The sequence below is a fragment of the Clupea harengus genome, chromosome 17 (genome assembly GCF_900700415.2).
Source record: "Clupea harengus chromosome 17, Ch_v2.0.2, whole genome shotgun sequence".
NCBI classification, from domain to species: Eukaryota; Metazoa; Chordata; class Actinopteri; order Clupeiformes; family Clupeidae; genus Clupea; species Clupea harengus.
Window position 1 is genome coordinate 7,139,773 of NC_045168.1, and position 26,599 is coordinate 7,166,371.

Here is a 26,599-nt window from a genome sequence, read left to right on the forward strand (position 1 = left end):
GTGGGTAGGTGTGAAATAGGTGTGGAAACTGAACCCGAGTTCAGGCAAACTAGAGTCCGTCTGCATGGTGTCTAAATTCTGCTGGTGTTGGTCTTTCCCAGGAGGACAACTGGTCACCCACTGATGTATGTCCTGGATGAGCAGAAGAGCCTGCTGGTCTAGTCTGGTGAGTCAGCTAACCTTAAACAGAGCTGAGGTGGCTCCTTAGTCAGATGGCCAGTGTGCCTTTTTCTGGTAGCCAAAGACCAAATTACTCACTGTACATTTACACTTAGGCATACACTTATCCTGAATTAGACAAAGACCAAATTACTCACTGTACACTTACACTTACGCATACACTTATCCTGAATTAGACAAAGCTACTACAAACAAAGCACTGTTCTCATCTGTGTTTGAACGCCCTGAGAACCAAACCAGTGAGCTTGACACAGCTAGTGGCTGTACCTCCCCAGTCAATTGGGCCATAGGAACAGTATGTGCAGTTCACCATAACATCTCTGAAGGATGTATTGTCATGGTGATGGATTTCACAAGATTTGAGAATGGTGATGGTGGAGCAGCGATCGCTGTGGCGACACAGAGGAATGCTAGTCTCTTCTCTGAGGAATGAGCGACCCTCCCCTCCACCCCCCCTCCCCCTCCCTGCATCCTTTGGTCTTCCACAAAAACATTTGACTTCTCTGTCCCGGCCTGTTCGCGGTCAGGCGGGCTACCACTTTACCATACTCTGTAAAAGAGTTTGGTAAACAAACGGATGGGGAAGAATTTGTAATTGTAAACTCGTACTGACTGAACAAAGAACGTGTACCAGACCCCAGCGTCAGGGTTTGAGGCCGCTGATGTCCACTATACTTTGGAATTTCCTTGTAAAAGCTGCTAAAGGAACATCTCCTAGAGCTTCTGCGGCAATGAGGCCCAGTGTCAAAATCAAAGCGCCGTGTTCATTGTGGAGATTTACCAAAATAACATTTAAAACTGAAAAGAATGGCAAAGTGTAACCTTAATGGTTACTCCAAATGGTTTCAGAAATGCACGAGTCAATGAAGATAGAAATATTTATAAAAAATTCCATTAAAATAACATTAAAGATTGTCAGCCATTAACACACCTACTATGTTTGGAACAGTTCAAATCATTTTTATAAATTAAACGAAATCTTAAAAACTTGTATGCCTTGTATGTTTGTGAAATATACAATATGTAAAAAAACACATCTTCACTCAGTTGTTACAGTCTAGAAATGCTTGTTAAAGTCCATTTAAAGGTTCAAATACTGGTACTTTTGTTTAAAAAACTGTTTGCCACAGAATCTTCTGGCCCTTGGGTCGTATGGCCAGAAGCATTCTATGAGGGAGAAACATCCCTTCCGTGTTTGTTCATTCACTTCAAAACAAGTCAGAAGACACATCCATTCACCTATGCTCACACACCGACATACACACACACACAAACATAAACTCACACACATACAATGTCTAACTGGTAGCCTTTGGTCTCCCCGGGCAACCACCCAGGTGAATCCTGGACTGTTTGCCTGGAGATCCGGGTGTTTCAGCATTGTTTACTGACACCCCATGTCTTTCTTAGGGTTAAAGCTTTCCCGGCAGACCTTGCTAAGCTTCCTGGCTAAGCCCGTTGGCAGGCGGATCCCACTTCCTGCATCCTGGATGTTCTAAGGCATTAAGTCCAGACCATGGAGACTGCTCACGTCAACACTGATTCTCAGGCCCATCTCCAGGCACGGCTCATGGGGTCAACCATTATGACCATACCCGTCAGACGTGATGCGATTATTTAGAGATTGGAGAGGTTGTGGTGTTGAGGACTAATTTTTGTTGCATGTTTGCTGGACAGGTATTTGTGACACAAAACTATGTCCAAGGCCAAAGTGACCAAGCGGAGCTCATTTGATTTATTTGTTGTTCTTAATTCAATGTCATGCCAGCATGGAATCTCGTGAAACTTTGTCCAAGGGGTGTCAAGTCATGACACATACAGTGTGTGTGTATGTGTGTGTGTGTGTGTGTATGAATGTATGTATGTTTACATGTGGAAGTGAGCATTTTACAAATGTTGTGTAGAAATGTTCAACGCACATATTTACAAGAATCACAAGCACCTTCCCCCTGTCTAGTGTTTGAGCTCAGACCCCACCATAAGTGCCGTTGTAGCTGAATGCCTTATCAGTCACGCAGTGTCCGATCACCTCTGGGGTCCACCTCTGAATCTTGGTCTCGCCCTCTTTTCCGGGCCGGACGATTATCGTGCTGCGAGACGCAAGCGACGGGTCCTCGTCAAAGAAGTTGAAGGGTCGCAGGAAGAAGCCAACATTGTTGCCAGGCGTCGCCGTGTTCGGAATGTCCTCTGAATGAGGGACATGCAGGAAACCTACGGTCACCCAGGCAACCAGGTCCTAAAAAACATAAACGATCATAATGTTCACACACAGTACATGACTAAGTAATAGTAATAGTGGTACAGCACTCTTTAATTTGTATCTCAAGTGAAAGTCAAAGTTTTAGAAATCGGCCAGACTACATACAGCAGACCAGTCCAGTTTTCCAGAAACACAAACTTAAGCATACATATGAATAATTTTGTGTGGCTGCTGTTAAGAATGATGAGTTTTGTACCTTCGTGTCAAACAAAGCAGACTATTAAAGAGACAAGTTTAGGATTTTGTCTGGGTTTTGTTCACGATTCAGTGAGCCTATCTGAAACTATAGTTATGGGTTATCCTTACTTGATCGGTGATATTTTCATTATTGCGGATGTAGTCCTCGAAGGACACGACAGGCTCCCATGGATCATTCTGGGTGTATATACTACTACTGGTGGCTTCACTGTCCTTGTGTCGTGTTACTGCCAAAGGATACCTATGAAAAACAAGCAAATATGGCCGTCATATGTGACATGTATAACATATACATGATAATATATGTATATTATCAACGCAGGCCAATTTGACACGGTTACTGATACCTGATATTTCACTGATTACCAAATGGCCAAATTGGTTTCATCAGTGAATTAAGCCCTTCATCTCTTAACAGGGAGATCAGTTTCTAGAATATTCTTTTTTCTGCCTGCTCATTTAATTCATTAACACAATTACACACAAATAGACAGCATAATGCAGGAAAGGGTGTAACAAGTTAGTAAGAAAGTCGGTAAGAAAGCTTGAATGAATATTAAACTTGTATCAGCCTGGGACCTTGTGGAGAGGAAATGCAGATTGCAAAAGAAACATCTCTGAAAAAATGACGGCTTGAAAAGATCAGCTAATCCTCTCCAGCTTTCTCTTGAGTGCATCCTCCACATTCCCGACCCTAGAGTAGGTTATATAAGACTGACAGCTGTGCCAAAGAGAAATCAAACCTTCAGCATTTTGAAGGAATTTAAACAGAATTTAAACTCTTCTGAAAGTACATTTCCTGCTCCGCAGTATTGAGGGACAGGCATGTTCAGAATCTGCACTGCTATTGTGAATCGGAAATTGTGCCTTTGACAACTTTGGAACTACACGGGAATACACAATCTGGTAACAGCATGTTGCTATCACACTGTAATGCGACTGCACAATCTGGAAACAGCAGGTTGTTAGTTGTTAGCTTTCTGTTATAATCGCCACTGCTCTAAAGTCTGCCAGGTGTCAGATTTGTCTACAGTTCCTTATACTTTTACACTTGCTAATTGTTCCTAACTGCAACAATTTCCTACATGGCTTTGCCTGGAAATGTATCATCACTGGCACTGGCTAGATATATTTAAACATACATCTGACCCCACAACACCTCCATTTCTATGACCACCAACAGCAAACAGTTCCTGGTGCCAGGGAGACCCTGAGTTCCGTGCTCTGGGTCTGTTCCGTGTTCTAGGTCTGTTCCGTGTTCTGGGTCTGTTCCGTGTTCTGGGTCTCACCTTGCCCAGGAGATGCCTTTCTCCTCCTTCCAGCCCTTGGGCAACACGCTCTGGGCGTGGGAGTTGAACTGGATTCGGTAGCCCTTCTTGTGTCCCCACCGGTTCTCCTGGTTTGGGTTGTAGAAGTGCAGGTAGCGGGGGAACTTCTTTCCGAAGCGGAACGCTGCACTCCGCTCTGTCTCGTGCTGCTTCTTGTCGAGGATGGACTGCTGTATGGTGTGTCCTGGACTCCAGGGGTTCGACACATTCACAAACTTCAGCTCCATAGATTCAAAGCTGTTCTCCCGCCCTGTACACAGCAATTACATTGAGAGTTTTTTTTTGAGTTTTAGACATTATAGCAAGGAAAAGCAGAGGATAGAGAGGATGGATAATATCATCTGTTCACCGGTGCTGCCAAAGAAAAGCTAATGTTTTCTCAATGCAATATGTCCATATTCCTGTGCAGGCATACTATATTTAGGATGTAACTATGGGAACTCTGCAGAGAAACAGACAGCTGTTTCAGTTTGTGCACCTCTGAGTCATGCCGCATACGCGGGGATAGTAAATATATAAACGATAACAGATGACTTTGAATGACCACATTCGTCAGTATGACACAAGTGAATGCAGTTCTAGAATGCACAATAAGAGCTTTCAGCAAAATCTGACCTTCTCACAGCAATTTCAGCCATTTACAAAACTGGCAAGACAGTTATTTTCGTAGTGCTTGACATAGAAAATTATATAATCATAATTTGATATGTTCATTGTGTCCATGTATCAATGTTAATTTGCCCACCAATTTGAGGCATATCCAGGTCATGAAACACAAGTGAGTGAAATCTCCCCACATATATAGAGACCATAATTAAACTCACCAGCGACATCCAGGTCTACTTTGTAGTGGATTAGGTGGGTGTGCAGGTTGCCAAGGACGTAGCTGTAGACCTTGGTGCCGTAATTCAGCCCGTTGGGTGTGAAGAAAGTGGCGTGTATGTACCCAGTGGCACTCACTCTTGATTCCATTACGCCGTTCTGGTAGAAGTGGAAGTCCCAGATGTAGTCGTAGTTGTAAACAGTTGAGGTAGTCCTCAGCACTAAGACGTGGTTCTCGAGGCCAGCGAAGAAATTGTACCCTCCTTTGAAGTTGCTGTTGAAGTGGCGTCTCAGGGGCATAGCTGTGGTCATCTCGAAGATGCAGAGAGCGTTGCGGTACCGCACCGGCTTGTCCGTGTCGTAGTAGTGGTACATGTCCTTGAAGGTGGCAAACTCAGGGCAGTCTATGCCGGGGGCGAGCTCAAAGTCGGACGTGCCCATGGCCCAGCCGGCGTCGATGTACTTGGTCTGCATGGCCGCGGGCGTGTCGCCCGAGTAGAAGGCGAGGGCCTCCTGAAGGCTGACCTCATAGGCCACTCTCTCACCGTTGAAGCGCAGGTCGAAGATCTGGAGGCCTGCGGAGGAGCGCACGCGGAAAGCGAACGACCAGCCCGCGTACTCCACGAAGTTTCCGTCCACGTGGTAACGTGGCCCCTGCGGCTCCACCAGCTTGGGTCCGTGGATGTCGGTGGGTGTGTTGGAGTGGCCCCGCGGGATAAATGTGGAGTACAGGTCCGACGGGTCGTGCTCGGGCAGCTTGTGCTTTATCAGCGTGCCCTGGTCGTATTTCTCCATCAGCTCCTCGACACTGTCAAAGTACTGCCCATTGTACCACACCTTCTCCACGGCCCACTTCTCAGGGTCCAGATCTCGGTGGTTTATAAGGACTTCGAAGCCCACCGGGTGGATGAAGTAGCCTTCCACAAACTTCTGCAGCATGATCCACGACCGCCTCTCCCCAGGGGCCAGGCCTCGAGGAGCGATGTCCGAGAAGGTCAAACACCGGTCACCGCAGTCGCTAAAAGTGAACCCTGTGCTCTCGTGCAAAAGCCTGCGGGCCTTCTCCGCCATCTCCGCCAGCACCTTTATGAGGTGTCCGTACTCCACTGTCGTGATGGGCCGGGACTCGAAGCGGATCGGTCGACTACCTTTGAAGGTCTTGACCTCGTAGGACCTGGGATAGGGCAGGGGGCTGACGATGTACTCTGTAATGTTGGGCTCGGCCTGGTTACCAAACTGCACCACCACTCGCGCCTGCCTCGTAGGCTTGGCCTGGCCTCGGTCCAGTGCTCGGAGAGCCTCGTGTTTGCGTGGCACTTGAAGCTCCATCAACAGGATGCTGTTCTTGCGTAGGTCTTTTCCTTTGGCCAGTGTGAGCCCCAGCTCCTTCTGGGTGTGCAGGAAGTCCCTGACGGCTCGCATCTCGCGTGGGGTGAGGTCGGCAAACATGGAAGCCCCATGGTGAGCCCACTCCCGTTCCCTAGAGGCCGATGCCGGTACCGCCAGGAAGCAGATTAGAAGCCCCCAGCACGACCACATGCCTGCAGCTGTGGAAAATAAGAGAGGCTATTAAGCAACGCAACATTTTCTCATACACTTAAATCCCAGATCTCAAACCTCAGTGCTCAAAGAAAAGTCATAAGACATTCATTTGCGCCTCCCCTGAAAAGAACCTGTTAACTCTCCCTTCCTATCTTAAGTACAATCACAGTCATGACACACTAACCCTCAGCCACAGAAGATCTCACCTCTATCCAACTGAAGAAATGAACAGCACACAGTCCACACTACAATGTCTTATCACAGAGCCGTGCTTAGCTCCATATCCTGCAAGCCTTCTCTCAAGGAACAACCAACATAACGAAAAAAGAAAAGAAAAGGAACAAAAATCCATCGTTTGTCCATTTCCCTCGCCCGCCTCCTAAGCTCGCTTGCCCTATACATTACTGCTATTCCTTGGCATTCTTCCAATCTGGCCCACCAGGCCTATAACTACTCGGGTTCTGCTCAGCACAGCACAACCACCCATGAGCAGAAACAGATCAGTCCCACACCCACTCCTTTCATAACGCTCCGCTCCGCCGTGTGTGTGTGTGTGTGTGTGTGTGTGTGTCTGGCATTAAGGCTATATTCAGAGCGGCAGGAGAGCAGGCAGGTTCTGTGTGTGTGCCGTTGGTACACCACTTTATTGATTATTCATTTCTTAAAGATTTAGCAATAATGTTGTAACCCGCTTTTGTAACATGTTTACATAAGAATGTTTATGTAAGGCTCATGCATTGTGTAAATCTGAGGAAAAAACCCAAATCAGAAATGTTTTGTTTGAAAATAAAACAAAGAAATGCAAAAGGCCATACCTGTTGTGAGTGTTTGAGCCCTCCTGAGATTTCCTAGTCTGTGCTTTCAGAATCTTGCTCGTGGCCCAGGGGACTTGTGTGTATCTAGGCCAGTCTGTCGTTAAAACGCCCCTTTGAAGCTCCAGAGAAGCAAAAATAAAAATGCTGTTGTTCTTAGGACCTTCTGTATTTATCAACCCCTGCCTCACAGGGGAGGGCCATGATTGGTCCACTGCTGTCCATAAACCCATCATAAAGAATGTGAAATCTCAGCACTCTAGAGATAATTAATCTCACCCAAGCGAATAGCCAAATAGAGTCGGCCTCTTTTTCCCTCTCACAGGTGTTGCTGAGACACTCACACACTTTCCTTAAAAGGCCAAATATTTATCCGACCAAAAAAACTTCAAATGTTTTCAAAACTGAAAACTTCCATGAGTTACAGGACGGATACAGACATGGGCTGCTGGATCAGGAAGACATTCTCATTATAAACGATTCACTGGATCCACTTTATTGAAAGGAATATCACAGCTTATTTACTGAATGTCTAGACTTACTGGCTGAATAGGCTTTTCATGTCTTTTCATCTTTTTTTTAGTTCCTAGAAGTTAAAGGACATTGTTTTATGGGATATAGTGACATTCTTGGAAGGCACAGATAGCCTAGTCTCATCTCTCTCATCAGGGCATGGAGTCTAAAGGGTAACATGAGCTACATGTCGTTGATTAATCAATAAGCTACTTCCTAGAATTTGTTGTAGGGGTGTAATAGCCATCTCACTGGGGTAGATCCAATTTGTTTCTACAATGGCTGGCTACAAGGTGAAAGCCCTAACTTTGACATTGTGTTGACAAGGGATTTTTTAAACAGAACAGAGAGCTGTTTTCAGATTTATTGGTATCATAAGTATGGCTGTTATTTACAAAGAAGACTGTTTGCATGTGTAAATAAATATATTTAGAATTTAGAAGACAGAGCTGCTAGCACCAACATTATTGTTTACTGATACTGAAAAAGGAGATGGACTTGCAACCATGCAGCATCCATTTTGATTGGACAAAAGGGCAACAAAGCACCAGGTCAGAGTCTGTAAATTTCACATGGTCATTTTAAGTGTCACGTCTCTGACTCTGAACTCTCATGGAGGTTTTACAGCCTGCCATAATCCAATGACAGGTCCTGTCGGCCTTTAGATTTTGATATCAGCAATTAATCAGTAAGGTAAAGTCCAAATTAATATCTACGAAATGAGGTCACACACTTTCTCAATATGCTCATTAAGACAGCACTGTTGTGTCAAATAAGAAGTCTATTCGCTGGAAGGGGGTGGATTAACTCCCGCTTTGCATAGGGTATAGTGTGACTAAGGTTGATGGAAATGAGTTTATTCACATGAAATCTCATTTGCATTTACATTATTTCTGGTAAAGTTGCCCTGACAACCTAAAGTTATGAATCCATAGCTGTTCACAACTTCTCTCTTCATTAGGAAGTCCATTTTTATGGGATATAACACGTCAGATGGAACTGTGCAGCACGCACTCTTTAGCCGAATTTTCATGAATGCGCTTCAAATATGCGAATGAGTTCGATGGAAACCCAGCTATTGTGTCATCCAAACAGTGGCCTATGGTATGAGATTGAGCCACTTGTGAAACACCTGAGAGCACTCAGTGTCTCAGTGATAGCGGGGAACATGAAGTGCTGTGTCATGCATGCATGATGATTCTACCACAGTAGGTGAGATCTAACAAGGCTTACAAGGCAAGGCTACATTAGTCTAGGTATACTGCCCTCCAAGTGTGTATCCTAACACATATAGACAGCCAGCCTAACTCCTTTCATGAAAAATGCGAAGTCAGGATGTAGCCTCCAAGCTCCAGGTTTATTAATGAGAGAGAGTTAGGCTGGCTGTCTATATTTGTTAGGATACACACTTGGAGGGCAGTACACTAGGTCCTAGGTCGAAGACACATGTCTTAATGTTTTCAAATTTCCCCCGATATCAGGAAGTTGAATGTAAATTAATTTATGAACACTAGAACTTATAGAAATAGTTACAGTTTGGAAAATAGATGGAGAGGGGGCTTTGTATAGAAGAAAGAAAGAAAAATATGTTGCTTTTTAGAAGTGTGAATTAGAAACACAAAAACCCATTGCCAATGGTAGGGTCATTAATTTTGTTGCAGTAGTCATTATAAAGCATTATTATATGGCAACAACAGTACGAGCGTTCTGATTGGCTAATGCATAGCCATGCCTCTGGCGTATTGCCCTCTCAGGCGGGCAATACAGGATTGCGGTTTTGCCCTCCGAAGAAAATTTCGAAAGGAGCAAAAGCGAACACTCTGATAGTGAGTTTTACTATCCAGACGAAAATGAAAATAACAACAGCCAGGAGGAAATTCAAAACTTTATAAAACAGCAGAAAAGTGTAAACACTGAGAAAAAACAACAAGCGACCTGAAAACACTTAGGATAAAAGGTACTTACAGTCAATCGACAAGGGTCAAATAGACGAGAAGACTTGAGAGCTCAACAAAACTACATTTTTTCTATTTACAATTACAATTTCTTTTCATTTACAAAATGAAAGCAGATAAAAATGCCATATAATAACTTCCTAACCTCGGTCATGCCGGAAAATATCAAACTATCGTTATCGTTATCGTTATCGTTATCGTTATCGTTATCGGTCGATAGCCAAAGGCTCAGTTTGATATTTCCCGGCATGACCTCACTCTCGGTTAGTAAGTAGTTAGTATTGGACCTTCAGACATCGGGATGGACCATACAACTCAGCGAAACTCTATGCAACATTTTTTTACAGGAAAGTATTGGGGGTATTGGGAATTTGTTTCCCATAAATATTCCAAGTCATTTGTTTTGGTTTGGGAAGACAATTACGTAAACAAGCTGTGGAAATGAGTCTTTAGTGTATGGCTTTTGTATATTGTATTACGTTGCAGCTGTTCAGGCCTTAATGACGATTAGTGTGTTATTTGTTCTGTTTGTTTAGATTTGATGAAGATGATGATGATAATGATGATGACACCTTTTACACTTAAGATGAAAATAACAAGAAAAGGAAGAAGAATCTGAACAAAAAACACAGAATTATATTCTAAATATGGTGTTTCAGCAGTTTTGCCTGGTTGATATTGCCTTATGCAGAGCTCTTGCTGCAATGGCCTCAAACACTTCCAAAAACATTGTTTGTTTTTCTTTGTGTTTACAAAAGTAGCTGCCAAATATGCTGCAGGGGAGGATGTTTATGTTTCTATGCGCCATGGCCATTCGGCTGTTCCCAGGGAGAACTGGAGGAAGATGTCTAGTCATTCCCTCTGGTGGAACCAAGAAGGGCTCATTGAAGATGAGCCATTTCAGCACTAGCTTCACACTCACTCTGTCCCTCAGCAGGGAGAAAACAAAACAAACAATGCAAATGGCTAAACGTACAAACTGTGAGCTGTAGTCTTCACCACAGGCTGGACATCATTTCACAGACGTGTGCATTACCAACAGCCACGCATTTCCTTAAGTGACATTGTGGAAGACACTGTGCTGCATTTAACAGCTAAATATTAGATGCTCTGTTATCTGGGCTCAGTCTTTGGGCTTAAATTAATGTTATCCAGGCTCAGTCTTTGGGCTTAAATTAATCTTACCCAGGTTCAGTCTTTGGGCTTAAATTAATTTGATCCAGGTTCAGTCTTTGGGGTAGAGGTGTAGCCAGGCCGGTTCCTGCTCTGTGCATCGGAAGTCAGTTGATGACAGAGCATCGAAAGTCACACAGATAAACACTGATGGCAGATGTCGGGAGGCCTGAGAGGAGGTGAACTGGTGGAGGTGTTGAGTTACCAGTTCTGATGCTCAGGAGAGGAAGAAAATGAAGTTGGCAAGCACTTGCAAGACCAGTAGAGATAAGCATTAGGGGATCTGTGGCCAAACCAACTACGTTGCTCCTTCTAGAATGAAGTCTTTTGAGGTTGTTGGTTTAGAATAATGTAAAATGAGTTAGCAGGCACAACTGCAAGGGGTAATTAATGCCTTAGTTTGAGTGTGTGTGGTTCTGTGTGTGTGGTTTGTGTGAGTGGTTTGATGAGTGGGTTTCTGTCTTAGTTGGTCTCTGTGTGTGTGTGTGAGTGTGTAAGTGTTTGTGTGTGTGTGTGTGTGTGTGTGTGTGTGTGTGTGTGTGTGTGTGTGTGTGTGTGTGTGTGTGTGTGTGTGTGTGTGTGTGTGTGTGTGTGTGTGTCTGTGTGTCTCCTGGCATGGCAGCAGCTGTGTTTGTGTGTCCCTCCATTCCGGTCGGACGCTCTCCATTCATCCTGGGCGCTTGCTTGGGCCAAACGTACCCCGTGCCCCCCCAGTCATTTCATTAAATAAACGCCCCTCAAATTGACCCCCAAAGCACCTCTTTATAGGATTAGAGCCCCACAAACACCTCTCCATCAGACTAAGACCTGCTCCGTCCCTCCTTCCTGATCCCGCCGCCCCCCCCCCCCCCCCCCCAGTAGCGTTTGGTAAGATGGCCGCTGGGTGTATCCGTCCCTGGCTAACCCTCTAATGGCTGCCCTTACAGCTGTGGCCAAGGGGAATCTCCACCAATGGCTTTCTCCCTAAATGCCACTGCCATTCTAGGAATCCCCTGCCGTTTAAAACTTGTGGTCGGACCCAGCACCTGCCCCATTAGACAACACTGCAGCACACCACAGAGACGGCTCTGCATAGGATGCACACGGCACCAGGACAGTAGGACAGTACGCGTCCGAGCAAAGCGAAAGAGCGCTTAGACCCTGAGAGAGAGAGAAAGGGAAACACTGGCAACAAACAAACAAACTGGAAGCAAACTTTAAGGTTCTACCCAGAGGAGATATATTAGGAGCTGGTGGTAGAAGGAGGAGAGCGGCGGGGGTAGAGTTTGGGTTGTGACAGAAGTCAGGTCGTGATCGTCACGGAGACACTCAGGTAAGTCATTACTCCGACAGTCAACCTTGACCCTGGGTGTTAGACTATCTGCTTTTCACAAATACAAGGAAAGAGGGCATCAGAGTCATGTTTCAGTGCTGTTTTGGGAAATATCAACTGAGGTCATTCCTGAGAAGGCTGTTTAGCTTGTGTGTTTAGTAGAAATATATAAGAAAATGTTTCTTTTCTTCTATTTATCCAATTTTTGCAATGTACTGGTCCCTATATGTAGCTCATGATAGATTAACCAGAGATGAGTAGTAGGCTGGTTTGACGTGCCTTTCTTGATAGTGTTTTTTGTTTTGTTTATACGTATACCTGATCATGTCACTCTGACACTGACTTGGAGTTACTTTTGTGTTATTTGCATGGTACATCTCTGCTGCACGCAAAGGAAGTGGGCCGTTTGAAGAGTGTTTTCTGGAGAAAGCATGAAAGCTCTGATCGTTTCGTTGTTGGGGTTGCGGTTGGTCATGGGGATGGGGTAAGTGGTCATCGCCCGTCGGCTCTGATAGCACCTGACTCCCAAACACAGCCAGAACCACGCTGGGTCCACTGTAGAGTCAGCTTAAGGCAGAGCGTGTTTCTATCAGACATGAAATGAAAGTATAGATGAAGTAAACCAGATGCTGCTCTTAATGTATCAGTTTTCAGTTTGGGCACCAATAATAGATATATTTGGGTGTGATTGGAAATAACTGGAATTGCATTGAATTACATTGAAATTACTTTAGAGAGTGTTTTTAGGTTTTTGTTTTGTTTACTAAAGAATGGCTAAGGTGTGTTACTCGTCATGTTCCTTGCTCACACGGAGTCTTGTTTTGCAACACTACAGTCACTGGTGTGAGCACACACTGGAGGAGCGGGTGGAGAACGTCATATCCCCCCGTTTGCAGCGTGAAGTGGACTGCTCTGAGGTCTACCAGTACAACACTCAGGACTGGAGGCTGGATGTGGACAGAATGCGCCATGAGCACGGGGGGGATGACGGCATTGCACTTTACTACCGACAGCAGGGCCCCAGAGCATCGTGCTATGTTTTCAAGTGAGTGAAAGAAAGTACAGATCTCAACAGTTCATCGGTCCAGTACTAAGCACAGTCGCCATTTCCAGTGTGTTGTGTGTCTACGTCAAAAATGAAAGGTACAGTCTGTGATTCTGATCCAACGTACTTCATGTCAGTTTCAGCAAATGGCTCCTCATGGTCCTCGTTCGTACAAAATCCTTTCTCTGGAAATGGGAGGCAAACATAGTAACTTGGACTGAGCAATACACTATTCCAGCCAATCAACATATTGATTTAGGAACACGGAAGGGAGCCATTTTGATTGGCTGTTGACCTCAAATATTAACCATTTTTTAGCAGAATTGCAGACTGCATCTTTCTAACATTGCTGTATTTCCAGTGTAGACAAGTACCACTTCTCAAGAAGTTTTTATGATGAGGAATTTCCCAAAAATATTTTGGTTTTGATCTAAAAAAACACAGGATTAAAAGAAAAACGTCTGGAAGTCCAGTAAGCAATCAAAGGCTTCAAAGCTACTCTTGATATTTTCCTCTCTGTATGCTATCATTTCCTGGCGACACAGTGCTGGAGTGCTGAAACAACAGAGCTGAATGTTTAACAGTCACAGAGATCTTCCTCAGCGTGTCTCTGTTAACACCTCAGCTATTGCTGTTGGCCCCTGGAGCCAGGAGTCAGACCTGCGGCTAAGTGTGAAGCCTCACTGGCCCCTGTGCTCAGGTTCAGGTTCTAGAGTTTGTGATTTGGACTTATCCATATGCAAAAGAACATTGAATGTACTGTGAATGTGTGAATGTATGGTACATTCATAGGCACACCTCCACTGTTTCAAAAGGGACATTTCAAAAGATTTGATCGGGTGAACGTGCTACTATGTTGTATTTGAAATGCTTGTATATTGTTTGCATATATGTGCTGTGTGTGTGTGTGTGTGTGTGTGTGTGTGTGTGTGTGTGTGTGTGTGTGTGTGTGTGTGTGTGTGTGTGTGTAAGGGGGGGGGGGTGGTGGTGGTGGTGGTGGTATGCTTGTGTGAATGTATTCATGATTTTGTGTGTGTGTGTGTGTGTTCTGTCCTCCTGTCCTCTCCCCAGACCTCCGGAGATTGAGAATGTGTGGGTGAACAGGACAGTGAGGGGCTGCTGTGAAGGCTGGGATGGACCTCGATGCTCACAAGGTGGCATGACATACACATGACCTCTGACCCAGGAAGTGAACAGTTCATTTAGCTTTTATTTACTCTAAGAGAATCACTCCTGTTTTGATATATTTCTATTGCATAGTTCAGTCATATCCCTGTCTTAACACCACTCTCTAGACAATGTAATGTTCAGTCATATTCCTGTCTTAACACCACTAAATAGTAACCCCACTCTCTACACAGTGCAAAGTTGCATAACATATAATTCTCAACTGAAACCAGACTTGGAATATCAAGACAAACTTTTGCATATAACATCTCTGTCGTATTACACTCATGATGCTGTTGTCATGTCCGTATTTGACAGCTAGGGCTGTCACACATGAAGAGATGAAGACTTTTGCATGTTGCAGTTATTCTACCATCCTTCCTTGTAGCAGCCATTTTCTCTCTGTGTGTGTGTGTGTGTGTGTTTGTGTGTGTGTGTGTGTGTCAGTTGCTGGGGTGAGATACAATTGGCTGAAGATATAATTCTCTCTCTGTCTCTCTCTCTCCCTCTCGGTCAGGTGTCGGTGTGAGAGGCCAGTGCTTCTCCACGTGGAGCTGTGAGGAGTTCCCGGGCGTGGCCAACTCTTCCCTGATGGCCCTGGAGGAGTGCTGTGGCACCCTGTGGGGTCTAAGCTGGAGGAACGCCTCCGACAGCACCTGCCTGTCCTGCACCTACACACTCATGCCAGGTAGCTACAACGCTGCTACACACACACAAACACACACACACACACACACACACACACACACACACAAAGTGCCACATTGTGACAAACCTGTGCCAACTCAGTGTTATAAACTTAATAATCTTGTTGCTCAACTGGTAGAGCAAAGTGCTAACAGCACCAAGGTCATAGGTCTGATAGCCAGGGAGCACCTATGCTAATAGAAATGCACACTATATCACCCATGGGCAAATCAGCACCTGGGAGACAGAGTGAAAAACAGCCATGCACGCACGCACTCAAAACACTTGAAATCACACACATACGCATTCACGCACACGCATAGACACAGACAAAATAGGAAGAGCTGACGAGCCCAAAAGGGTCCATCACACAAAGAGTTGTGGCAGACAGTAGTTTATATTATAATGGGTTTAAACCCCTGGCTGCTAGATAGCAGTGTTGTTCTGATTGCTTTAAAAAAGTAAACATTTTTGACTCCAATTTTATGCATGTGCCGGTGTGTTCTTTATACTATGATAGTTTTCCTAAAATTATTTTTTTTTTTAAATTGCAAAATATGGCCTTGCTTACAATATTGCAATATATTGAATCGTAACCCCTGTAATGTATCGTATCACCAGATTCTTGCCCAAACACAGCCCTAATAGGTATAAATTGATATTTGATATTCCACACATATTCTAAACTTTAATAATATGCCAAACCCATGCCTATATTCTGTTATTCACACCTTAGCAAACCAGCTCATGGAATTGTGGGCCGCATAAACGAACAAACTAAATTGTTAAATCCAATCCAATTGAAAACTAAGCTGATCTGACTTATATCACACGGTGCTTTTGAAAGGATATGGTACATTCATACCACTCTGTCTAGATTGCATGAAATGAGTATGTAACATTGCAGATGAGAAACGCACACGGTGCAGACCCTGCGCTGTTACGATGCTCCCAATGCAGCTTAACAATGACCCAGCCCACAGCTGCAGCCTCTGACAGGCCCCTCACGATGTAAGAGTAATACCCAGATCACACGTGAACAGTTTCAATTTCTTTGCAAAATTACGCAAATGCTTAAAACGAACTATTTCTTAATTTGACGTGACATTCATGTGCTGTGCTGCTGTTCCTCGGGGGCTCTTACTGCAGTCTGGATCCAATCAGATCCAATCAGCTGCACCTCTTCATGTTACCCTTTAGAGAGCTCTTGATTCTGCTACAGTTTTAAGCCATACATTTTAGTTATGTGTTTTAAGGCATAAGCTTTTAGTAATGTGTTTTAAGGCATAAGCTTTTAGTAATGTGTTTTAAGGCATAAGCTTTTAGTAATGTGTTTTAAGGCATAAGCTTTTAGTAATGTGTTTTAGGGCATCAGCTTTTAGTAATGTGTTTTAGGGCATAAGCTTTTAGTAATGTGTTTTTTGGTAACTGTAAAGATTTAATTTCCTAGACCAATGAGGGAATAGGCGTCTGGAAGGTTTGGATGGATTCGTCTCTCTTTGCTTTGCTGAAAAAGTAACATTTGTTAAAACATCTTTCTTTGTTATGTTCATACTTAATCTGACTCCATTTTATGTGTCTGACTCCACTCTTTTGAGGAACCCAGTCTAAGCTCCTCACTTTACTGTATATCTATACCAAGTTTGTAGGCTGATCTCCAACTCAATGCACCTACGGTCTGTATTTGAATTTCCTCTCTTACTCATTACTTAGCGGGGTTCAAAGGAATAGAGTCATTTAAGGATCTTGCCACGGCCGGCCGATTCCAAAAGGCAATTCCACAGTCATAACCTGTAATCTAGTTCTGGGCTAGCTCAGCGGTCCCACAGTGCTGTTAAGGGGCATTTATCAGCTTGGTAAAGCGACGTGGTTCAGTTACAGAGCGCCAGACTGGTTGCCCGCTCTCAAATATGACCACCCAAATTCAGTGCAGAGGCTGAGCTGCATTCCTATCTCTATATTATATAATTAACAGTTCACTGCGGCATGTCTAGCCCAGATGAACCTCAAAGCGTGTTGTCCACTTTTCGGTCTGTAACCAAATCCTAGTCAGACGTTACCGGAACACCGTTACCTGAAGAGCCTTCAAACTAAGAACTTCAGAAGAGGTCACAGTGGGTCAGAATTACCAATGTATTACCTCAGGTACAACGGACTACTACCAGTTACAAAAACAAGTCTAAAGTGAAGAATATAAGTTTTTAAACACCATATGAAACATAAAAACACTCAGAGCACATGAACATACCTGGCTGCTTAGAAGTGGCTACTCACACGGATGTGAGGGAGATCTGGAGACAGAATGCTCCAAGTTCTTTGACTGCCTTACCCTTAAGTACACATTTTAGTCCTGCATTTGGCCTAATAATTACCCCCATAGATAAGAGGTTTCTCAAGATGAGAATCATACATAAACAACCAAAATGGAGGGAGTTCTCACCCAAATTTGGGGTGGACCCCTCCAAAGAGAGATACCTTTGCACTCTCACAGAGACCAGAATGATCAGGTCTCTGATATCCATGTTTTAATAAATATATACAGCTGTAGAACTGAGACCATTTTCCCACTCAGACTAAGACCATTAAAATAAACCCAAACATGACAAAGAAATCATATTACAATGCAATATTTCACTTAAGCACTCTTTACATTCATTCCTCTGCCCCTAGTTTCACCCCTTGAAAACCACAGAGAGAGAACCAGACACATAGGTTTGAGATAAGAGTCTCAGCAGGGGGTGGAAAAATCAACAATTGGGACAGTGCATCTCTGGAATGTTTGTTGGGGCCACCATAAACCAACACCTAGGCCCCACCAAATGAGAAGTTACTAGAGGAAGAATGCCATCTGTGATTTTCCACTGGCCAGATCCATTTCTGCCTTACATAACTGTAGTTCCGTAGCCTCCCATATACATTAATTTCCTCTCATTTGTGTCTCCTTATACTGTACACCCGTCGCCCATCCAATCATCTGATTGGTTTCAATGGGCCCTTGCGGTATTTCTTTTGTCACTGTGAGCTGTGATCAAACTCTTCCGACATGCCATAGAGTTATGAATTAGCACTACAAAGCACAAACAGGAGCAGAGCAGCAGCCCTTCTGAAGCTGTTGAGATAACGCATGATGAGTCATTGACTTATGCCCCCTCCCCCACAATCTTCTGTCCCTCCAGACTCCCAGTCGACACCTGTCCTGCGAGGGGGGGCTCTGCTGCGGTCTGTGCGTGCCCCCCAGGGCTCGGCCACCTGCGTGACGTGGGGTGGGGCGCACTACCGCACCTTCGACCGCAGGCACTTCCACTTCCAGGGCAGCTGTACCTACGTGCTGGCCTCCTCCACCGACGGCACCTGGGCCATCTACATCAGCACTGTGTGTGCAGGACAGGGACACTGCAGCAAGGTGGGCACACTTTGACCTCTCTCTGCTCTTCTAGAATATCAGTTTAAGAATTAAGAACACCGGATCAAGAACATTAGCATAGTCCTATACACTGTAGAGGCTGGCTGTAGAACCTGGGGTGGGCTGATTCATTCTACAGTCCGCTTGACAAGACTTTGGAGAGAGTAACGCCTAGAAACGCCCCTGTGCTCTCATAGGAAATAGGCAGAGGATTGTCCAGGCCTCCTTAAACACACAGAGCCCACAAGAGGCCATGATCTGGCTGGAGCTGATTGTGCACACATCTGCTGGATCAGTGCCATACCAAGCAGGATACACTTGGACCAGTGTTATATAGAGAGAGATAGAGAGTACTATCAGAGGCAATACTACAGCATGTCGTTCCACAATTTCTGCATGCCAAGTGAATAGTGTGTGTGTGTGTGTGTGTGTGTGTGTGTGTGTGTGTGTGTGTGTGTGTGTGTGTGTGTGTGTGTGTGTATGTTTGTGAGAGACAGAGTGTGTGTGAGAAAGATAGAGTGTACTATCTGAGTCAATACCACAGCATGTTTCTCCACATGTTCTGCAGGCCCTGCGGTTGATGCTGGGTCTGGACCTGCTGACCGTTCTCCAGGGGAACACGACTCTGAACGGCGTCACAGTACCACATGGAGAACCAGTCTTCCAAAATGGTACAGTCACCTTTTAGAGTTCACACTTTTCACCCATCACCCATAGACCCTGACTTACTTACACACTACACGGTAGCCTTTTCAGCCTCTCAAGAAACCTAGTTGGCAAATCATTTCATCCAGGAATAGTAAATAAAAAACGTGGATTGGCTGTTCAGGTTGTGTTCTTATAGATGACGATGAATCCATACTGAAAGTGTCCTCTGTGATATCTGCTGTTTGTTGTGTGCAGGTGTGACTGTGCATTGGCTGGGGGACTTTGTGTTTTTGGAGAGTGGACTCGGTGTGCGGGTGAAGTTCGACATGGACAATACTGTCTACGTGACGGTGACAGCAGACAACCTGGGCAACACCAGAGGCTTGTGTGGTGTCTACAACAACAACCCCAACGGTGAGAGAGAGCGAGAGAGAGAGCGAGAGAGAGAGAGAGAGAGAGAGAGAGTAGAGAGTAGGGGGGGGGGGGGGGGGGGGGGGGGACGTGCAGAGAACCCCAGATCTTTATTCTATCTCTCAAAACAGGACCTTTTTTTGTAACATAATCGCTATGTTTTTGTACCGCTTGGCTCCTCTTCATCGTCAAAACTGTTTGGATTAAGTTACGTGAGTAAGAGCTCCAGCAGGCCAATAAGGCCAACTCAGCCAGATGGCGGGATGGAGTTTCTGGGTTGTTTTTCCTTGAGTTCACATAACTTATAATAATAAGTGTGTTAATATCCCATTTCCGTCTCATTTTATCCCTCTTCATTCCCCTTCCCTCTGGGTTCAGTATTTGCAGTAACTCACTTGTGCTAAATTACTTGGTAATGATTTCTGTAGTGTTGCAGACACTCTCAGTAGCATGCATACAGTAAGGCTTTGGCATGTCCACCATATTGTTCCCTGTGATTTGTTGTTGACATGTGGTCTGAAGCCTGAACTGAATTGTCCGTGGTATAGGGTTTGGATCTGGCCATCACATTTTCTTGATGATTTCTTGATGATGTGTTATTGATAGTCTGACGCATAAGCTGACAGGCGTTTAGGCTTCTCTTTCACACAGTTTTGCTTATGATGTCCCAGACCAACCCCAGTGCTGATGCTTATGTGTGTGTGTGTTTGTGCAGATGACTTTACGCTGGCCAGTGGGAGTGTGTCTGCGTACGCCGCCAGCTTTGGGAACTCGTGGCGGGTGGCTGATAAGCAAACAGAGGTCTGTCCTGACTGACTCATATCTTCTTCCCAATAACAAAACACAGTGTGTGTGTCTCCTGACCCAACCTGACACGATGATGTTGCTAGTATTTGATCAGTGTCAAATGTATGTGTTGGAGGGAACATACAGGCAGACCCAGTAATGAAGGCAGAATACAGTAATAAAGTGCGCTAGATTTCTGTGCCCAAATATGGCCCATTGGGTTAAAGGTGTAGACTGATAACCTGTGGCTGGCTTAGGTGGTTCAATACGAAGTGCTGAAGTAATAAGTTCTGATTTTCTGTATGTCTTACAAAATATACTAGAGGCTTAACAGAGTGTTCACTTGATCAGTTGATCAATTTGATCAATTGATAATACAGTAAATGTTTTTTTTTCTATTGTGGGCATTAAGTTATTTTGATTGTTCAAGTGCTCCTGTGGAATGTAACGTTGTCTCTAGACTGGGAAATGTATTATATTTTGAGGTCTTTTGGGGCTTCTGGGTAATGTAGTTTGTTGTGCTCTCTCTCTCTCTCAGGGTTGTAGTGATGCAGCCGAGTTGGGCCACAGTTGTGACATCACTGGCAGGATTGCTCTACGTGGAGAGGCGGAGTCGGCCTGCCACAGGCTTCTGGAGACGCCCTTCTCACAGTGTCACCATCGAGTGAGGGAACAAACACTCACACACTCGGCACTGAAGCTTTTAAAATCATCTGTACTAACAGCAGTGTGTGTGTGTGTGTGAGTGTGATTCTGCATTAATGCGATAGTATATAAATATGTTTATATATATGTATGCGTGTGTGTGTGTGTATCTGTGTGTGTGTGTGTGTGTGTGTGTGTGTGTGTGTGTGTGTGTGTGTGTGTGTGTGTGTGTGTGTGTGTGTGTGTGTGTGTGTGTGTGCGTGTGTGTGTGTTTGTGTGTGTGTGTGTATTTAATTGTGTATTACTGTGTGTGTGCAGGTGGATCCAGCAGTCTATGTGGACTCCTGCCTGTACATGTTCTGCAGTCTCCCCAGCAGTGAGAGAGAGGGCGGCGTGTGTCAGACACTGGCCAGCTACGCCCGAGAATGTGCCCAACAGCACGTCATCATCAGCTGGCGCCGCCCTGGCCTGTGTGGTAAGACAGACAGACAGACAGACAGACAGACAGACAGACAGACAGACAGACAGACAGACAGACAGACAGACAGATAGACAGACAGCTTCATTAATCCCCAATGAAACATTGGCAGCCCTTCATATAAATCACAATTTTTTATTTTTTTTTAAATCCCTTTTCCCATGTGCCATGTGTTTAGGTACATAAGGCTTTCAGCGCCCGCCTCCATCTCCCCACAATCTCCCTCTGTGTCTTGCTTTCTTTTGTCTCTTTTTGATGCCCTCATTCTTTGGCACTCAGTTTTATGATTTCTACACAATGTACCCCCCCCCATCTCTCTCTCTCTCTCTCTCAGGACGAGTGTGTCTAAGGGGTCAGGTGTTTTCAGACTGTGTGTCCTCCTGTCCCGCCAGCTGTTCCTCCCCCCTGCCCCCTGCCTCCGGCCAGTGTCGAGAGGAGTGTGTGGGGGGATGTGAATGCCCCCCAGGACTGTTCTTGCAGGGGGGTGAGTGTCTGAAGAGGGAGGACTGTCCCTGTTTTCACCGCCGACGGTCCTACAAGGCAGGGGACACCATTCAGCAGCAGTGCAACACATGGTGAGTATGCTGTTTGAGTATGAACAGAGTAGTAAACATCAACACGTGGTGAGTATGCTGTTTGGGTATGAACAGACTAGTAAACATCAACACGTGGTGAGTATGCTGTTTGAGTATGAAGAGAGAGTGTAGTAAACATCAGGGACAGATTCAGCAGCAGTGCAACACATGGTGAGTATGCCACTGGGGTCAGCATCCAATAGTCTGTAGAATATTGATTAGGATTAGGTCTATGTATACCAGAGGGAATTTCAGACTACTTACAGCACTTATTATACTGAATTATGCATCTAAAGTGCATTACAGGAAATAGACTACTCCGGAAGGGCAGTTGCTGCCATAATATTTATGCGTGGAGAGTTTTTGTCACTTTCTTATGAAATAAAAGAGTCATTTTCATTCGGTCTTTCCTTCTCTCTCTCTTTCCTGCCCTCTCTCTGTCTCTCTCTCTCACTCTGTCTCTCTGTCTCCCTCTCTCCCCCTCTCTCTCTCTCTCTCTCTCTCTCTCCCTCTCTCCCTCCCTCTCTCTCTCTCTCTCTCTCTCGCTCTCTCTCTCTCTCTCTCTCTTAGTGTTTGTTCAGCTGGTCAGTGGCAGTGCTCAGGGGAGAGATGTGCAGCTCAGTGCTCCCTCATTGGTGGACTGCAGGTCACGACCTTTGACAAGAAGAAATATGTTCTTCAGGGAGGAGACTGTGGCTTCACTGCAGTAGAGGTGAGTGAAGAGCGTAGGAGAGACATCATGATGTCATGTGGTCACGCTGCAACCATTGCTGGCCTCTCTTAGGTCCATGCTTTATGTGTACAGAACAGCTCAAGTGTGTGTTCTCACCACCATTGCTAGATTGGTCCTGCCTTATACTCCCTCTCTCCCATTACCAGTTAAACTCACTTGTCTTCAATGGTTATTCAGTGACTGATCAAATTGATGTAAAATTGATCAAATGTAAATCTTTCTTATATGTGTATATGTGTTTGTCTGTGTGTATGTGTGTATGTTGCGTGTTTATTTTTGTATGTATGTATGTATGTTTGTGTTGTGTGTGTGTGTGTGTGTGTGTGTGTGTGTGTGTGTGTGTGTGTGTGTATGGGTGTGTTGTGTCTGTGTGTGTGTGTGTGTGTGTGTGTGTGTGTGTGTGTGTGTGTGTGTGTGTGTGTGTGTGTGTGTGTATGCGTGTGTGTAGGACTTTGTAGACAGGAAACTGGAGGTGACGGTGCGTGTTGGAGAGTGTGTGGTTGGAGGAGGTCGAGGCTGCCTGAGAGAGATGTCTGTCACGGCCCTGCGCACCACAGTCATTGTCACGGAGACTGGTACATATAACAATCCCTGACTGGTCATTTGTCTGACTGTCCGTCTGCCTGTGCATCTGTTTGATGATACATATCTGTCACTACTACTATTATTATAATAATAATAATAATAATAATAATAATAATAATGATATTAATGATAATTGTAAGATGAAGAAGACAACGTTTGAATTTGTATTTGTATTTGTATTGCACTTTTCAAATGTTTGCACAAGTGCTTTCCAAGATATGTATAGCAAATACACATAGGCCAACAAAAATCTAGAGCACAACCATAAATACCAAAAGAACATCTATCTATGAGTTAATCTTTCTGTCTGTGTGTGTCTTATCTTCGTCTATCCATGTGTTTATCTGTCTTTCTGTGTGTGTATTATCTCCGTCTATCGGTTCCCTTTGACCCTGCCCTGTCTTGTGTGTTGCTGCAGGTGCTGTGAGCGTTAATGGACGGCTGGAGGTGTTGCCAGTGGTGACGGGGGACCTGGTGGTGCGGAGAGCCTCCTCCATGTTCCTGCTCATCCAGGCGTTCGGAGCCCAGGTGCTGTGGTTCCTGGAGGGGCCGCTGGCTCTCATCACCCTGCAGCCGGGCTTTGCCAAGAAGGTACTACTAAGGTAGCTGCACTCTGGGGCAGTTACGTATCTGTGTATATGGAAGAGGCAAACAAACACTATTTCTAATCACTGTCATTTCTGTGTAGCAGCAATGTCAGTTCAAGTGATTAAAGTGTTAGCTTAAGACATTAAAGTGAGTAGAAACAGAATAGAGTACCTTTTATTTTCATATTTTTTTTAGGCAGCACCACCCAGCGGAGTGTACCTAGACCTTTGGATGTGTTCATAGAGCTGTGGATGTGTATATAGAGGCCCATTTATCTTATTTGTAATCATTTCTCCACTTTATTGATGATACATGACAGACCCCAGTGTATATGGAGCTGTGTCTGTATGTAGAGCTCTGTATGGGTATGTGAAGCCAGTAGAACTGAGCACACAGCCTTCAGTCCAACATGAGCATGACATGAAGCTGACTATGTACATGTCTACATCAAATAGTAGAGATATTGAGAGCTGGTGCTTTATATCGTAATATAAGTCTGGTTTAGTTCATCAGTATTTTTAAGTGAAACTTCACGTTACACTTACAGTCCAGCTTCTCTCCTCTGCTCTCCTCACGTCTTTGAGTCTGGCTCATCCTTTAGCTTGTCCAGTCTGAGGATAAAGTACATCATGAGAGCTGACCTCATGACCTTGGTGTTCTTAGAACCTCCGTCCTCCCAGATCCTCTTTTTTTCTGGGTTCCCCATTCACTCAAGGAACATCAGTCACTCAGCATTTTTTTATTTTGATAGAACTCCAAAATCAATTTTTATCAATACTGTATGAAAGTTGAATTGAACTGAATTGAATTGGAAAAACAATACTGTGACTGATAACTTTGGCACAATTTCTGTTATTGTTGCTTGTAAGGACTGACTTGTTAACTGACATAAAGCATCTCTGACTGTATGAGAAAGTGCCTTGGGTATTTGATGTGTTGATCACTCATCACCTATGTGTCTAAGGTTCGAGGGCTGTGTGGCACACTGACCTGGAGTCAGCACGATGACTTCACCACGCCGGAGGGAGACGTTGAGAGCAGCGTGGCGTCCTTCGCCAGCAAGTTCACCACGGGCAGCTGCCCCGCCCCCCAGGGCAGCCCGGCCGACCCCTGCAGCACCTACACCCAGCGCCGCCACCATGCAGAGAGTGTCTGTTCCGTCATACACAGCACCATCTTCCAGGTCACACACACACACACACACACACACACACACACACACACACACACACACACACACACACACACACACACACCATCATATTAACCCACACTCATAGCATCTCTACACATACTAACCCACACTCATAGCATCTCTAACTCATATATTAACCCACACTCATGCCATCTCTAACTGTGAGCTTTCCTATCTCTGAACAACTACCTAAGAATCACAATTACCAATAACTAATGTCTAATATTGAAGAATTAATAAGAAAATAACCAGTAACTGCTAAATAACTGCATATCCCTGCTTCCCTTCTACTCGAAGCAGAACTCTCTCTCCCACAGCCATGCCGTGACAGAAATAATTATAATAACTAAAAACTAATAACTGATCTTGACAAACTAATATCAAACAAGCAGTAACAAAGAGCTAAGTGCATATTTCAGTTTTCCACCACTGAAGCTGGTCTGTCTGTCTGTCTCTCTGCCTCAGCCGTGCCATGACGTGTCTGTCTGTCTGTCTCTCTGCCTCAGCTGTGCCATGAAGTGTCTGTCTGTCTGTCTCTCTCCCTCAGCCGTGCCATGACGTGGTGGATAGGGAGCCCTACATGCGTCTGTGTCTGAACGATGTGTGCAGCTGCGCCCCCAACAGGCCGTGCCAGTGTACTGTCTTCACTGCCTACGCCCGCCACTGCGCCCAGGAGGGGGTAGCCATCAGCTGGAGGAACCACACCTTCTGCCGTAAGAGGCCCCCCCCTGCCCCCTGCTGTACCCAACACTTAAGACCCCGTTCTGTCCAATGAGTCTGTGTCTCTCTGGGAACTTCCCTAACGCACATCCCCTCTTTCCTCTGTTTATGCACTGTTATGGAGACATTACACACAACAAGGCATCACTAATGGTTTAGGAACATCTGTGAAGTAACTTATTGATCAACTACTGTTATGGAGGCTTACATTACACACAACAAGGCATCACTAATGGTTTAGAAACATGTGTGAATGAACTTATTGATCACCCACTGTCATAGAGGCTTACATTACGCACAACAAGGCATCAGTAATGGCTCAGGAACGTATTGATCACTCATTGATCCTTTGTTATGGGCCTTTGTTATGGGTCCCCCACAACCACACACATACACCACAAACAGCCTCACACACTGACATACACAGGCACACACACACACATTTTCTATCCCTCTCTCTCCTTCTTTCTTTATTTTTACCCCTCTTGCTCTCTACTCATATTATCTCCCTCTCCCCCCCCAGCGGTGCAGTGCTCTGGAGGTCAGCTTCACCAGGAGTGTGGCCGCGCGTGTGGGGCCTCCTGCAGCGACCTGCGCCAGGGCTGGACCTGTGCTGGTGCCACCCCCAGCTGTGTGCCTGGCTGCCAGTGCCCGCAAGGCTTGGTGCAGGACGACGAGGGCCAGTGCGTGCCCGCCAGCATGTGCCCCTGCCTGAGAGGAGAGCAGATGTACCCGCCTGGCAGCACCGTCCAGAACAACTGCAACACGTGGTAGGATTTACAGGATTCATAATGATGTAGAATAATGCAGGACAACTGCAACATGTTGTAGGATTTAC

The 26,599-nt window shown here is 45.1% G+C and overlaps 2 protein-coding genes across 2 annotated transcripts in view; one reads left to right on the top strand and one right to left on the bottom strand.

Moving 5' to 3' along the window:
* Positions 1 to 1,892: 1,892 nt before the first annotated feature.
* On the bottom strand, positions 1,893 to 7,294 carry aoc1 (amine oxidase copper containing 1). The gene is made up of 5 exons (XM_012816168.2): positions 7,146 to 7,294; positions 4,791 to 6,335; positions 3,928 to 4,216; positions 2,747 to 2,879; positions 1,893 to 2,416 (listed from the first exon to the last, which is right to left on the bottom strand). The coding sequence occupies exons 2-5, from the start codon at positions 6,325 to 6,327 to the stop codon at positions 2,147 to 2,149; spliced, it is 2,229 nt and encodes a 742-aa protein (XP_012671622.2). The 5' UTR covers positions 6,328 to 6,335; positions 7,146 to 7,294; the 3' UTR covers positions 1,893 to 2,146.
* Positions 7,295 to 12,029: 4,735 nt separating this feature from the next.
* sspo (SCO-spondin) overlaps positions 12,030 to 26,599 on the top strand; it is a 98,440-nt gene continuing 83,870 nt past the window's right edge. Inside the window, exons 1-17 of the mRNA XM_042710239.1 lie at positions 12,030 to 12,579; positions 12,931 to 13,140; positions 14,212 to 14,294; positions 14,825 to 14,995; positions 18,171 to 18,397; positions 18,966 to 19,068; positions 19,301 to 19,459; positions 20,172 to 20,257; positions 20,781 to 20,906; positions 21,206 to 21,362; positions 21,700 to 21,940; positions 22,511 to 22,652; positions 23,122 to 23,248; positions 23,677 to 23,849; positions 24,811 to 25,029; positions 25,589 to 25,754; positions 26,285 to 26,531. Of these exons, the coding sequence (XP_042566173.1) occupies positions 12,527 to 12,579; positions 12,931 to 13,140; positions 14,212 to 14,294; positions 14,825 to 14,995; positions 18,171 to 18,397; positions 18,966 to 19,068; positions 19,301 to 19,459; positions 20,172 to 20,257; positions 20,781 to 20,906; positions 21,206 to 21,362; positions 21,700 to 21,940; positions 22,511 to 22,652; positions 23,122 to 23,248; positions 23,677 to 23,849; positions 24,811 to 25,029; positions 25,589 to 25,754; positions 26,285 to 26,531 (2,690 nt within the window). The 5' untranslated portion in view covers positions 12,030 to 12,526. The remainder of the gene's footprint in view (positions 12,580 to 12,930; positions 13,141 to 14,211; positions 14,295 to 14,824; positions 14,996 to 18,170; positions 18,398 to 18,965; positions 19,069 to 19,300; positions 19,460 to 20,171; positions 20,258 to 20,780; positions 20,907 to 21,205; positions 21,363 to 21,699; positions 21,941 to 22,510; positions 22,653 to 23,121; positions 23,249 to 23,676; positions 23,850 to 24,810; positions 25,030 to 25,588; positions 25,755 to 26,284; positions 26,532 to 26,599) is intronic.